At 42.4% G+C, this 14,526-nt stretch overlaps 1 protein-coding gene and 1 pseudogene across 4 annotated transcripts in view; one reads left to right on the plus strand and one right to left on the minus strand.

The window, feature by feature from the left end:
• The window catches only part of LOC109258624 (protein HIRA), a 91,285-nt gene that overhangs the window by 72,051 nt on the left and 4,708 nt on the right, over nt 1-14,526 (plus strand). For 3 of the 4 annotated variants that reach the window (XM_019435574.2, XM_019435576.2, XM_019435579.2), the window contains 2 exons: nt 1,883-2,005; nt 2,508-2,671. In XM_019435574.2, coding sequence (XP_019291119.1) covers nt 1,883-2,005; nt 2,508-2,671 — 287 coding nt within the window. Of the gene's footprint in view, nt 1-1,882; nt 2,006-2,507; nt 2,672-4,800; nt 4,890-14,526 lie in introns of all 4 variants that reach the window. The other variant, XM_053902269.1, reaches the window with a different exon arrangement.
• On the minus strand, nt 9,172-9,721 carry LOC128777110 (60S ribosomal protein L17-like; annotated as a pseudogene).

Genomic DNA, 14,526 nt, shown 5'->3' on the forward strand with positions numbered 1-14,526 from the left:
CCTAGCCCTGCCCTTCTGGGAGAGTGTCCGTCTGAGCTGGAATAGACTTCTGGTCCTGGCAGTCAGGCCTTCCTGCCCTGGCTTCTCCTCACAGTAAAGCCCTGTGGTTCGGGCAACAGTGACAGCCCTGCTGGGCTCTATCTGCTTTATACAAGGAAAGAGAGAGCTTAAACCCACCAATAATGCCCCACTGTCCCTGGGCAGGGGTGCTTTCCTTCTGCATTATTCTCTGATGTCACTTTGGAATGGGCATTTGAAAATTAAAAATTTTTGTAAATTAAGAAAATTGGTTGTCAATACACATGTCCAGCCTGGCGTCCTTAGCATTGTCAGCATAGGTGAGTGGGCTTCACAACAACATTGCCACCACTCATCAATTTTTGTAGCTTAGCAAGAGCCAAGTAGCGCTTCCGCTGACTTTGTGAATTAGTAAGTTTGCACCATCACTCACCATGTGTCATGGTCTGTCTTTCCTCGGCCCATTTTGGAGTTTAGAGCTCTTTTCTGTATTTGTCAAATCTCTATTCCTCCAAGATCTTAATCGAGACATGTGAAGCCTATACATTGTGTACCAGCCACTCTTTTCTTCTGCCTGCACCTTTGGTCCTTCATACCCAAGCCAGCTATCTGTCCTCCAGCCCTTGTCTGTCAAGAGTTGCCAGGCACAAGTTTATCCTTCCACTGAAATTTCTTTCTTGAGTTAAAAAAAAAAAAAAAAAAAAAAAAACAAAACAGGTCCCTGGCTAGCTCAGTTGGTAGAGCATGTGATCTTGAGGTTGTTAGTTCGAACCCCACATTAGGTATAGAGATTACTTAATAAATTATTTTTGGGGGCACCTGGGTGGCTCAGTCAGTTAAGCGTCCGACTTCGGCTCAGGTCATGATCTCACAGTTCGTGGGTTCGAGCCCTGTTGGGCTCTGTGCTGACAGCTCAGAGCCTGGAGCCTGCTTCAGATTTTGTGTTTCCCTCTCTCTCTGCCCCTCCTTGGCTTGCACTGTGTCTCTCTCTCTCAAAAATAAACAAACATTTAAAAAAAAATTTTTAATAAATAAATAAAAATAAAATATTTTAAAAAAATCTCCCCATTCATAGCTCTTCCAAGTTATAAACCCTTGTATATTATATGTGATTACTGTAATTATGGAAATAGGCTTTTTCTTTAAGAAGAGAAATGTTGGCTGTGTATTTTGGAAACATTTTTACAAAGGCACCCAATTTTTTTTTTTTTTTTACTTTTTTTTTAATGTTTATTTTTGAGACAGAGTATGAGCGGGGGAGGGGCAGAGAGAGAGGGAGACACAGAACCCGAAGCAGGCTCCAGGCTCTGAGCTGTCAGCACAGAGCCCAATGTGGGGCTCGAACCCGTGAACTCTGAGATCATGATTTGAGCCGAAGTCAGACACTTAACTGACTGAGCCACCCAGGCACCCTAGCACGCAACTATTTTAAAAGTGTGGGTAGAATGTTTTCTTAACAAAAATGTGAAAGGTCCAGAGAAGCTGATTGCTTGTGATGCTGTAGAAGCTCAGGAAGGCTATGGCCTGGCATTCCTGGAAGCTTCCAAGGGCTAGGCCAGGTGGGCCCCAGGCAGACAGGCATCCGATGCACACTTCACACACAGGCCTCTGTCCTCAAGTGCTGAGACCATGGAGCTCAAGTGGTCCCAGCAAGAGCCCTGTTAGTGACCTTCACCATCATCAGTTTTGCCTCATAATGAAACCTGTCCATGAGCACTCTATGGAGAGAATGCAGTGACACTCAGCCTCTGCTGGTGCTCTGACCACAGGTCATGTGGTGCTTGCTCCTTGGTGGCCTCACTGCCAGCCTTTCTGGTGGACCTCTTGGTTTTCCTGACCTCTGCTCCTACTGTTGCCTCCCCAGGAACCTGGTTTCTGACAAGCAGGACTCCCTGGCCCAGTGTGCAGACTTCAGGAGCAGCCTGCCTCCCCAGGACGCCATGTTGTGCTCCGGACCTTTAGCCATAGTCCAGGGCCGTGCCTCCACGTAGGTGACCCAATTTGCTGGGGGAGGTGGCTGGGTCACACAAGCACAGTCCCACCCAGGCCTGCGCTCTGACTGCCCATCTCCTGTGCCTGGCTACTGCTTAACACAGGCAGGCTCGAGGGTGCCAAGGATCGTGGGCCCATATTAGGTAATAACACGCAGTGCTGGGTCACAAGCCCTGTCACTTCAGAGCACAGATGGTGGTCTGAGTTGCTATGTGTCATGGACATGATGATGGGCAGTATTTTGAAGGGCAGTGGGGAAATGGGCTGCTGGCCTGTCACCTCAGGGGCCTTGATAGGAGTTACAGGGTGGGATACACCCAGGATGCTAGACAGACCAGGAGGCCTGTGGCTGGGACCTGGGGATGGTTTGGCCAGTGTGGAGTCTGACACCTGCCTCTTTACTGGCTCCTCACTGGTGTCCAAGGGCGCAAGGTGGCAGCCTCCTGCCCCATGCAGTGCCCACTGCCTCATGATGCTTGCTCTGCCAATCTCTGCAGTTCAGGAAGACAGGCAGCCCGACTCTTCTCCGTGCCTCATGTAGTGCAGCAGGAGACCACCCTGGCCTACCTGGAGAATCAGGTTGCAGCGGCACTCACCCTGCAGTCCAGCCATGAGTACCGCCATTGGCTCCTCCTCTACGCTCGGTACCTTGTGAATGAAGGTGAGGTTTCTGGTGGTCCCTCCATCTTCCTGGGTCTGGCTCAATTTCTATCCCAACATGATCTTCCAGAAAGCCCATGAATCAAGGCAGAGATGCAGTGGCCTAGGACTGTCTGCACTCTCCTTCCTGCCAGTCTCCTATGTTTACCCCCAGAGGCCCTGGACTCCAACTGCCCCATCAGCAAGATGGCCCTCAGCCCCCATCTCTTAGCCTGAGCTGTAATCAAAGCAGCTCAGCAGGCATCCAACCCTATTATAGACTCTGAGACCCTGAGTTGGGTAGGCCCTGAGGACCAGGAGGACTGGCAGTAGGAGGGGGTGGGGGCACAGGATGCTTGAACAGACATGCTCCAGAGGAGCAGAAGGCTCAGACTCTTGCCTTCCCTCATACCCTGGAGCTTCAGTGGTAGCTGGTCACCCCAGAGGAGGGCTTCTTCCGGCAATATCCATTGAGCCTGCATCTCTCTTCCTCCAAGCCCCTCCTGCCCTGGAAGGGCCTGCCTGATGTCCAGCACCTCTCCATGGCCTTCTAGCCCAGCTTTCCCTGCCAGCACTTCTGATCTCTCCCACCACCCCCTCTTCCCTTTTCGGTCAGCAGAAAGCTCGGTGTGTTGGAAGAGGTGGACATCCTGTTGTCAGGGCACCCTACAATAAATAGACTTTCATCTCTCTGCTAAGCAAGTGTGGGGTTGTTTCTTACCACCTTCCTCCCGCTTGAGCTTGTCCTCCAGGGTTGTGGCTTGGGAACTAGCACTCCCAAAACTCCCTGCGTGACCACACAGCTCCAGGCCTGGTCACAGAACTGCCTTCCCCACAGCCTCTCCTGGCCTTCTTGGTTTTGGTTTGCTTTTGACCTCACCCTCCCTATTTTGTTTATAATTTAAAGTACAGAAAAGAGAAAAAAAAAAAAAAAAAGTTCCGAACCCCTACAGGTGTCACTTCCAGAGCTCACATGTCACATTGCCTCTGATGACATAATTGTGTGTATATATAAACCTCTGATGACAACAAATATGGCTGACCAACTCAAAGTCCTTCCCAGCAGACTCCAACGATGAGTTTAATTTGCCTCTTTCCGCCCAGTCTGCATGGTTGCCCAGCCTGTGTGGTCACTGAGTCTTCTAAATACTCAATCTTCCCAAGCCCACACCTTTGCTGGGGTGCTCCTGTCACATCTGAGCCTCATACCCCAATCCCCTGGGGAGACCTGTCCTCTGGCTCCTCTAATTTACTTCATCCTGGGCGTTGATCAGGACTCATCCTGACACCCTGAACAAAGTCACTGCCTCCTCTGGGGCCTGCACCTACTTGTGGGATCACTTCTGCTTGCTTCTCTTTCTCTATCTTTCCCACATCTGTTCCTGCGTCCAATAACATAAGTCACCTCTGTTCTATTTCTTGCTTCCTTGACTATAAAAGGACTAAAATTTTAAAGGGAGACCCCTTTCACTTCTAAAATTCCTCAGATTCCAGCATCACCCTCTTATTCTCCACCCTTACCTTTGGGCGATTTCATCATACCCTATGGCTTCAGCTGCCACCAGTGCTAACAGGCCCCCAGATTCTGCCACCAGCATTTGTGGCACTCCATGTGGCTGTGCCATAACCTGTGAGTTGATGGGCCGGTGACTGCTTCTCCTATCTCCTCTGCTCCATCACCACCTCACTCTAAATTCATACCGTTGCTATCTCTTACTTCCCGAAGGTGCCTCCTGACCCTGGTGATCTCCTCTCACTGTCAACATGTCTTGTCTGAAACAAATCTGACCAGCCCACTCCCCTCCTTCCACAATTCCCACATTTTCCCATCACCTTGGGGAGTTTGTCCCAGAGCTGGCCACATCTCATTTTTCCCATGGGCCCAGCACATAGAGGGGCTGCTGTATATGCTATCAAGGGAGTGGGTTCGTGAGTGAGTCTGTCATTATGGGTCTCAGTGCCCCAAACTGAGAGTCGTTCAGGAGGCTTTTGCCCAAAGCAGCCAATAAAATAAACATTTGTTCAATCTATTTTGATATACACAACAACTTAGCATATTCTTGATTTTTTATTTCTTTTTGTAATGTGTTCCTATTTCTGTTTTGTTTTGTTTTGTTGTTTTTGTTTTGTTTTGTTTTTTCCCGTAATTAGGGTTTGAATACCGACTCCGAGAAATATGCAAGGACTTACTGGGTCCGGTTCACTACTCCACTGGAAGCCAGTGGGAGTCAACGGTAGTGGTAGGTGCTGCTTTCATTCTTGCCACAAGAATTCTGTCTTAAAAAGTGAAGGTAGAGATGAAAAATAAGTCAAAGTGCTTTGAAATTCTTCCCCATTAGACTTCTTCAGCACACCGCCTTGGACCCCAGCATCAGTGAGAGGCTGAGATGTCAGTACTGCACTTGTGGGCAGGAGCTGGGTCTTTGGCATCAGGGGCCTAGAGAGTGCTCGGCCACGCGTGCACGTGTGCTGAGGAAAGCTGCCTGCCAGGGGCTGTGGGTTTGTTCAGTAGAGAAGATGAAAGATCTTACCCTGCTTTCCTGGAGCTCCCAGTTTGGTAGCGAGGCAGACAGAAGCAAGTAAGCAATTCCATCAACAAGATAGTTTTAGACCATGGATTATGCTAAGAAGGAAATAAGCAGAGCAATAAGCCGAAGGTGCCTAGGAATGAGCAGCCAGGGAGGACCCAGAAGGGGACTTTTAGGATGAAACCCAGGGATAAAAATGAGCCAGCTCTGCTGAGACCTGGGAGTCTCCTGGTAAAAGTGATAGTGAGTGCAAAGAGGGCATGGTACATGGGGGCCACTGTGGCTGGAGTATAGTAGGCAAAGGAGAGGGTGGTGTGAGATTAGGTGAGACAGATGAACAGGAAGATCATTGAGACCTTGTGAGGAGCTGGAGCTGTTGGAGGAGTTTGTGCAGCGGTGACATGAAGTGACCCAGATCAGTCAGCAGGAGTGATATGAACTGATGTAGCAAAGCAGTAAGAGCTTGTTTTTTGCAGCAGTCTTGCAATAGGTGAAGGTGACTTGGATTGGCACAATGGCCATGGAGAGAGGAAAGGAGAAAGATTCAAGTTGTATTTTGGAGGCAGATCCAACCAGACTTGGTGGGTGGATGGGTGGATGTGGAATAGATTAAGAGAGAATAATGAGTATGCATACAGTTGCCTCCAGAATTTTTGGCTTGCACACATGGCTGCTAATTCATTGAAAGGAACAGGTTGGTCAGGGATGGGAGTTGTAGATATAAGTTAGCTCCCCAGCTTCTTCTTTAGTCACTGAGCAAATACTGATGGAGCACCCGCTGTGGCCAGGCATGGGACAGTGAGCAGTGAACAAAGCCGACAGGCCCCACCTTCATAGGTCTACATTCTTGTGCAGAGAAGCAGATTCTAAACAACTGAGCAAGTACATGTATTGTGATGGGTGGGGGTGGTGCTGTGGACAAACATAAAGAGGGCAAGGGGATACTTTCAGGATGCTATTTTATATTGGGTAATCAAGGAAGCCTTAACTAACTGAGCAGAGAGACCAGAAAAGGTGAGGGGCAAAGCCCCACAGATAACTGGAGAAAGAACATCCAGGCAGAGGGAACAGCAAGTTCAGAGGCCCTGAGGTGGCAGCTTGCAATGTGGAAGGAATAGCTGAGCAGAATAGCAATGGGAGGGTGAAAAGGGTTGTAGTCAGAAAGGTTGGAGGGTCAAACCTCATAGGTTCTATAGGCCATGGTGTGTGCTTGGCCTGTGTGTTTTATTCGATTTTTATTTTGTTGTAATAGATCTTAATTTGGTCAGTTAATAGAATCCTACCTTCAAAGTCCCAATTCCCCTTACACCTTTGAAGGTATGGTGCCACAGTTTTAACATCCACTGTTGTTGCTAAAAAACTGCTGCAAATCTGATTTCCATTGCTTTGTAAGTTCTTTTGGGATCCTCTCTTATTGTTCTGAAGTTTTACAAAGCCCATAGTCTGTTTCTTTCATTCATACTGTGGATTTTTCTTGGTTCTCTTCTTCAGTTATATCTTCCTTTCCATTTTCCCCATCATCAGAGAGATGTAATGTCCTCTCTTTTTAAAATCTTCTGTATAATTTTTTGTAGTTTCAGTTTTCTCCCCAGATTTTCAATTTAGTCTTTTATCTGCTTGAGCATAGTAAGTTTAGTTATTTTAAAGTTGTATGTCTGATAATTCTGGTATCAGGAACCCTTGTGGATCTGTTTCTCTTGTCTATAGATGTGTCTGTGCTTTCTCATTTATATTCCTATTTCCTTACATGTTTGATTATTTTTAACTGTCTGCTGGACATGTTATTTGAAAAATTATTTGTAGGAATGATATGAGGACTTTAGGTAATGTTCCTTTATTTCTTGGAGTACTTTTATTTGCTGCTGCCAGTTCTTGAGGCATCAGTACTGCAGGGTCCCCTCAACCCAGTTCAGGGGCTTAGGTTTTCTGGGCTGTCTTGGAATTCAAAGCCAGATACTCATTTGTGCAGGGTCTGGTTTACTTCCAGTTTACCCTTATTCTAGGGTACATGCCCTTGGGGTGGCAGCAGAAGGTGGGGGATGACTTACCAGGAACTCCCACTTTTCATTTTGGCCCCTGCTTTGATCCCCCTATGCCCTCAAGTCTGGCAGAAGCTTGCTCAGCCTCTTTCTCATCAATAAATGTTCCTAAGGCAAAGGTGTCATTCTCTGGCCTTCTACCTTCTCCACATGCCAGCTTAATACTTTGTCACTAGCACATTAGCTGTCTGAATTCTGTTTCTGTTTGTGTAGCTAGGTCCCCAACGGGAAGGGTTCTGAATTATCAGTAAGAGTAAAGCTGTTTCTTTACCACTCATCACCTCCGGGGCACCCTGATAGGACATCTTCTTGGGTGAGAGATAGGCTGGCACATGTCTGACCAACCCTTCTCTGGGCCAAGTTGTAGAGGTTCACTCTGTGATCCAGCAGCCACTCTGGGAGCCTTAGCCTAGGATGTCAGCTGGAGCTCTACTACGTAGCAGTTTTCTGTCTCAGCCTCATGGTAAGCATGCTAGGCCAATATGGTGCAGATGGAAGGGGGCACAAGCAAGCCACCAATTATTAGCCATGTGCTCTTTTCTCCCACTCCTTCCTGCTGCTTGTTCGTGCCAGCTCCAAGCAGGATACCTCATTGGAACTTTGTCTAGGAGAGCCTGGAGCTCTCTTCACAGGAGGGAAGGTGTAGTCCTACCTGCTTTTTACCTTCTGTAAATTACCTAATATAGCTGGTCTGCTCACGGTCCCTGGTATCCATAACAAATGCTTTCAGCTGCAGGTAAATGATACTCCTTCTAATGGTGCTGAAATCTTTTTTTTTTTTTCCTGTCTCTAAGTCATCTGGAGGTAGGTGGTACCCCTATATCTCTGTGATTCTCCTGGCCTTTACCTCATGGTCACAAGGTAGCTTTCATACCGAAGTTCAAGGAAAGAGGATAGTAGGAAGCCAGTACTAGCAACATCAGAAAAGGAAAAGCTACCCAGAAGTTAGTCCATGCTTCACAGGCAACCAGCAAATCACTTGAGCACACTCGTTGCAAGGGAGTCTAGGGAAGTGAGCAATTAGAGAGTATGTAGAAGAGGTCTTAGAGCAGGTGTAGAAATAGACAACTCCTGACCTCAGCACTATGCTGAATTTATTCCTTTTAAAAAAGCAAAACTGCTTTGCAGTCTCTTTATCGAGATACTGAGGGCAGGTTTGAATATGAACACTGTACTCTCTTGTTGAGTTTCTTTGTGAGCACTTTTATGGTAAGAATTGATCCTTAAAATGGAACTGGTTCTCAAGGTAGCTGGGAAAATGGAGCTGTGGATGGAAGGTGGACTGAAAACCAGCAGTGCTGACTCAGCAGCCAGCCCTCCCAAGAGGCTCATTAGAAAGCATCATTTAATATATTTAAGAGCCACTTATACTCCCTTTCTTTGAACTAACTGTTGAAATACTTAGTTGCCATGTGTTCTTATTGGGTTTGTAGGAGCTCTTTATATACTGGGAAATTACTCTTTGTGATATGAGCTACCAGTTTGCTTCAGGAGACCCCAAAGGTCCAGGCTCTTTCCCTCAAAGATCATTGTTCAGTGTCGAAGAGTTGGACCAGTCTTCGTGGTAGGACCTGTGACAATGGCCAGAGAGGTAGTAATGAGCTGTGTCCCACGCTGCTGCCTTAAACAGTAGAGAGACATACTGAGAGCCCAGAGTGGGAGGTGGTACTTGGTGGCAGTTGGTATTGACATAAGCCTTCAGGCCAAAGGGCAGATCCTCTTGCAGCTTGCCCCTGGTGCCGCAGGCAGGCAGTACGTTCTGCTTTGTTTATGCAGTTTACTTCATCCCCTTTTATCTTTTTTTAATTAAAATTTTCAGGTTTTTAATTTAAAATTTTATTTTGGCTGGTAATATAGTCACATAGTTCAAAAATTAAAAGGTACAATAGTTTTGAAATAAGCTTTGTTGTTTTGGTGGGGTTGTTTTTTGGTTTTTGCTCTACTTGTACTTGCATTTATTTTATGTGGAATTTACTCCCAGGCCATAAATTTTTGTTCAGTTTCTTCTGGGATATCTTTTTCTTCCATGCAACCTCCTCTTCTGGTTTAGGAACAATCTCCTTTTCAATAAAGATCGGCTCAGTGTGGCAGGAAGAGCTCATATATGGGTCAGTCCAAACATGACTTCTGTAAGTTCTGCGCTGCATCTTGGGGTTTTGTTCACCTGAATGTGCTGCTCAATGACCAGAGAATCTACATCCAAACCCTTAAGTTCAGCATTACTCTTAGCATTTTTAAGCATGTGTAGTAAAAATTGAGCGCTCTGTTTGAGCCTCTGATTCTGTGTCCAGCCCCACTCTTTGGCCTGGGCATACCTACCAACTCCACCATTGTAGTAACAGAATGGCACACATTGCTTCTATAAAGTGACAGTCTTCAGATACTTGGTGGCTTTTCGGATATACATACCCTTGATGCCTGTGCAGGTTCACATGCATTCATAAAGTGAACACAAAGCTTTGAACCTCTTGATTTGCATGATTTTGTAGGACTTTCTGGGTCAAGTGAATAGTGACCATTTGCAGAGATCACCTCAGACCACTTCTAGGAAGAGCAAAAATAAGTCTTGAAGTCAGAAACTAAAGGCTTCTCTACCTTTTGTCTTCTTTTTCAAAATTCTTATGGCTATTCAGGGTCCCTTGAGATTCCATATGAATTTTAAGATGAATTATTCTATTTCTGTGAAAAACACCATTAAGATTTTGATACGGAGTGCATTAAATCTATAGATTGTTTTTGGTGTTAGTGACATCTTAATAATATTAAATCTTCCAATCCATGAACAGAGGATGTCTTTCCATTTACCTTTAATTTCTTTCAGCAATATTTTATAGTTTTCAGTGTACTAGTCTTTTACCTCTTTGGTCAAGTTTATTTCTAAGTATTTTATTCCTCAGAGACTATTGTAAATGGAATTGTTTTCTTAGTTTCATTTTCAGAATGTTGTTGGTGTACAAAATGCAACTGATTTTTGTGTAATTTCTTATTGTGCAAATTTGCTGAATTCACTTATTCTAACAGGTTTTTTTATAGAGCCTTTGGGGTTTTCTACATATAAGATGATGTTGTCTACAAACAAGAAAGATTTATTTCTTCCTTTCCAATTTGGATGCCTTTTATTTCATTTTCTCTCCTCATTGCTCTGGTTAGAACTTCCAGTACCCTGGTAAAAGCTAGGATTCTTGCCTTGTTCCTGACTTTGGAGCAAAAGCTTTCAGTCTTTTAACATTGAGTGTGATGTTTTCTTATATGGCCTTTATTATACTGAGGTGGACTACTTCTGTTATTAGTCTTTGGAGTGTTTTTGCAATGAGAGAGTGTTGAACTTTGTCAAAAAAATTTTTGCATCAATTGAAGATTGTTAATAATTCTTTAAATGTTTGGTGAAATTCACCAACGAAGCCATTTGGGCAGTCATAGGGTCTTTTTTTGTTGAGAGATTTGTGATTACTGATTCAATATCTTTGCTAGTTATAGATCTGTTCAGATTTTCTATTTCTTCATGTTTCAGTCTTGGTAGGCTGTGTGTTTCTAGGAATTTGTCCATATTGTCTAGGTTGTCCAGTTTGTTGGTGTACAATTGTTTGTGTAAAATTGTTTATTTATAATGTTTACTTTTATGGCATCAGTTGTAATGCCCCTGTTTCATTTCTGATTGTGATTCAAGTCTTCTCTCTTTTTTTTTCTTAATCCATCTAGGCAAAAGTTTATCAGTTTTGATGATCTTTTCAAATAATATGTTTCGATTTCATTATTTTCTCTATTTTTCTATTCTCCATTTTATTTTCACTTGTGTGATTTTCTTGCTTCTGCTTGATTTGGGTTAGCTTGCTTTTATTTTTCTAGTTTCAAAGATGGAAGGTTATGTTATTGATTTGAGGTTTTTCTTTGTATATTCTTAAAGCTATGAATTTCTGTCTAATGACTGCTTTTGCTGCATCCTGTCATTCTTGGTATATTGTTTTCATTTTCATTTGTCTCAGATATTCTCTAATTTCCCTTGTGATTTCTTCTTTGAATCATTGGTTAACAATATGTTGTCTCATATTTGCAGATTGTCCTGTTTTCCATTAGCTTTTGATTTCTGGTTTCATCCCATTGATTGGAAAAGATACTTCTATGATTTCAGTCTTTTTAAACCTATTGATATTTGTTTGTGACCTAACATGTGGTCTTTCCTGGAGAATGTTCAGTGTGCACCTGAGAAAAATGTATCCTGTTGTTGGGTGTGATGTTCTATATATGTATGTAAGGTACAATTGGTCTATATTGTTTTTTAGGTCTTCGTATTCCTTATTGATCCTGTCTCTGGTTGTTCTGTCCATTATTGAGAATGGGATATTCAAGTGTCCTACAGTTATTGTAGAACTATATATTTTTCCTTTCAACTCGATGTTTTCTTCATATATTTAGGAGCTCTGATGTTTGGTGCATATGTTTATAATTGTTACATCTTCTTTGGGAAATTGACCCTTTTATCATTATACAATGTCTCTTGTATACTTTATGAGAGACAGAGAGACACGTATACATACATTATACTTTTGTCTCTTGTAATAGTTTTTGAAATAATATCTGTTTTGCATGAAACTAGTATAGCCATCTCTTCTGTATTTTGGTTACTATTTCCATGAACTGTCTTTCTCTGTCCTTTCATATTCAACCTATATGTGCCCTTAGATCTAAAGTGAGTTCCTTGTAGGTAGCATATGGTTGGATCCTGGTTTCTTACCCATTTTTTTAATTGGGGAGTTTAATCCATTTGCACTTAAAGTAATTACTGACAGATAAAGACTTAATATTGTCATTTTGTTACTTATTTTCTGTATGTTTTATAGCTTTTTATCCCTCATTCCCTCCTTTACTATTTTACTTTGCATTTAGTTAATTTTTTTAGTGACATGTTTTGATTCTCTCCTCTTTTCAGTTTGTGTATATTCTATAGATATTTTCTTTTTGATAACCATAGGGAAAACAAAAACATTCTAAAGTTCTAACAGTCTATTTTAAACTAATAACAGTTTAATTTCACTTATATACAAAAACATTGCCTACTCCTTTACAGTTCCACTCCATCCACTTTGTTATTGAAGGCACAAATTATATCTTTTTATATTCTATAACCTTTAACATAGATTTATAATTTCTTATGCTTTTGTCTTTTAAATCTAATAAAAGAATAAAAAATGGAATTACCAAACAAATGTACACAATATGGGTTTTTATATTTGTCCTTGTTTTCACCTTTACCAGAGAACTTTATATTTTATTGTCTAGCATCCTTTTATTTCAACGTGAAGGACTCCCTTTAGCATTTCTTATAGGGTAGTTCTAATCATAATGAATCCATCAGTTTATTTATCTGGGAATGTGTTCATTTCTTTCTTGATTTTGAAGGATAGTTTTGCTGGATATGGTATTCTCAGATATCAGTTTTTCTCTGGCTTTTAGTGTTCCTGCTGAGAAATCACTGATTGTCTTATTGAGGATGCTTTTTACATAATGAGCCACTTTTCTTCTTTCAAGATTATCTCTTTGTCTTTGACTTCACATAATTTGATTAAAATGTGTCACAGTATGAGTTCATTTGGGATTTTCCTACACGGAGTATTTGTTGAGCTTGGATTTGCAAATCCGTGTCTTTCCTCAAACCTGGGAATGTTTCAGCCATTATTTCTCCAAATAAGTTGTCTTCCCCTTTCTCTCTCTGTTACTCTTCTGGGACTTACATAATGCATGTATTGGTCTGCTTGATGGTGTCCTATAAGTCTCTTATGCTGTTTTCTCTTTTCTTCGTTCTATTTTCTTTTTGCTGTTCAGATTCAATAATTTTAAATAACTTGAATTCAAGTTTATTTATTCTTTCTTCTGTCTATTCAAGTCTACTGTTGAACCCCTCTAGTGAATTTTTCTATTTAGCTACTATGTTTTTAAGCTCCAGAATTTGGTTTGGTTCTTTTTTATAATTTCTGTCTCTTTGTTAATATTCTCATTCTGTTCACATATCATTTTCCTAATATGTCTGTTCATGTTCTCTTTGAGAATATTTAAGACAATAGTTTTAAAGTCTTTGTCACATAAGTTCCAAGCCTGTGTTCCCTTAGGGTCAGTTTCTGGAGGTTTATTTTGTTATTTTGAATGGGCCATGTTTCTTTGTTTCTTTGAATGCCCTGTCATCTTTTGCTGAATATTGGGCATTTGAAAAAAAAGGCCACCTTTCCAGTCTTTGCAGACTGGCTCCCCTACTCAGCTGGTCATGAAGGCTCTTGGTCCTCCAGCCTTTTCTGGGGATGCCTTTTTCCCAGGTCTTTGCTTGTGCTTTTCTTCCATTTCCCCATTTACATAGCTGCTTTTAAGTGTTTCACTTTCCCTAGAAATCTCACTTCTGCTTCTTTTCATAACCTTAGATGTTCTGTTGTATTCTACTCATAGTATCCTTTCCATAGGCATCCACAGGTCCACAGTTCCCCTACAGCTCTCAGTCACCACTTTGCCCACCACTGCCCTTTTGCAGCCTCCATCATGATATCTAAACTATGCCATTGTTCCCATCAGCACTCTCTGTTCATTTAGGTTTTCTTTAATGGCTTTCAATACAGTTTTATAACTTTCAGCACATAGGCCATCCACGTCTTTTGTTAGATTCATTCTTAGATGTTTTATAATTGTGGCTATTCTAAACAGTATATTGTCCTATTTATGTTTTCTAATTATTCATTGCTGTTGTATATATATATAAGTGCATTTGGTTTTGGTATTTTAGTCACCAAACATCTTTCTACACGTTTTTGTTATGTTTATTATTATTAGTAGTAGTAATTTATCACTAGTTTTGTGTTTTCTGTGTAGAGTAAGCAGCCAAATCATCTTAAATAGTTGTTTTATTTCCTGTTTTCCAATTCTTGTGCCTTTTTCCATAATATTAAAACCTATTAAATTAATAAGCTTTCTAAGATTAAATTATCCTCAATTTCTTGGATAAACAATAACTTGGTCATAGTATCTTTTCATTCACTGTTAGAACTAATTGCTAATAATTTATTAGAGATTTGTACACCTGATTTCATGGGTGAAATTGGCCTGGGATCTTTCATTCTCATTTTATTTTTGTCTGGTTTTAGAATCAAGGTTATTTTGGGGCTCCTGGGTGGCTCAGTCGGTTGGGCGTCCGACTTCGGCTCAGGTCACGATCTCGCGGTCCGTGAGTTCGAGCCCCGCGTCGGGCTCTGGGCTGATGGCTCAGAGCCTGGAGCCTGCTTCCGAATCTGTGTCTCCCTCTCTCTCTGCCCCTCCCCCGTTCATGCTCTGTC

Source organism: Panthera pardus, unplaced genomic scaffold (assembly GCF_024362965.1).
Source record: "Panthera pardus isolate Hobbes unplaced genomic scaffold, ASM2436296v1 HiC_scaffold_15, whole genome shotgun sequence".
NCBI classification, from domain to species: Eukaryota; Metazoa; Chordata; class Mammalia; order Carnivora; family Felidae; genus Panthera; species Panthera pardus.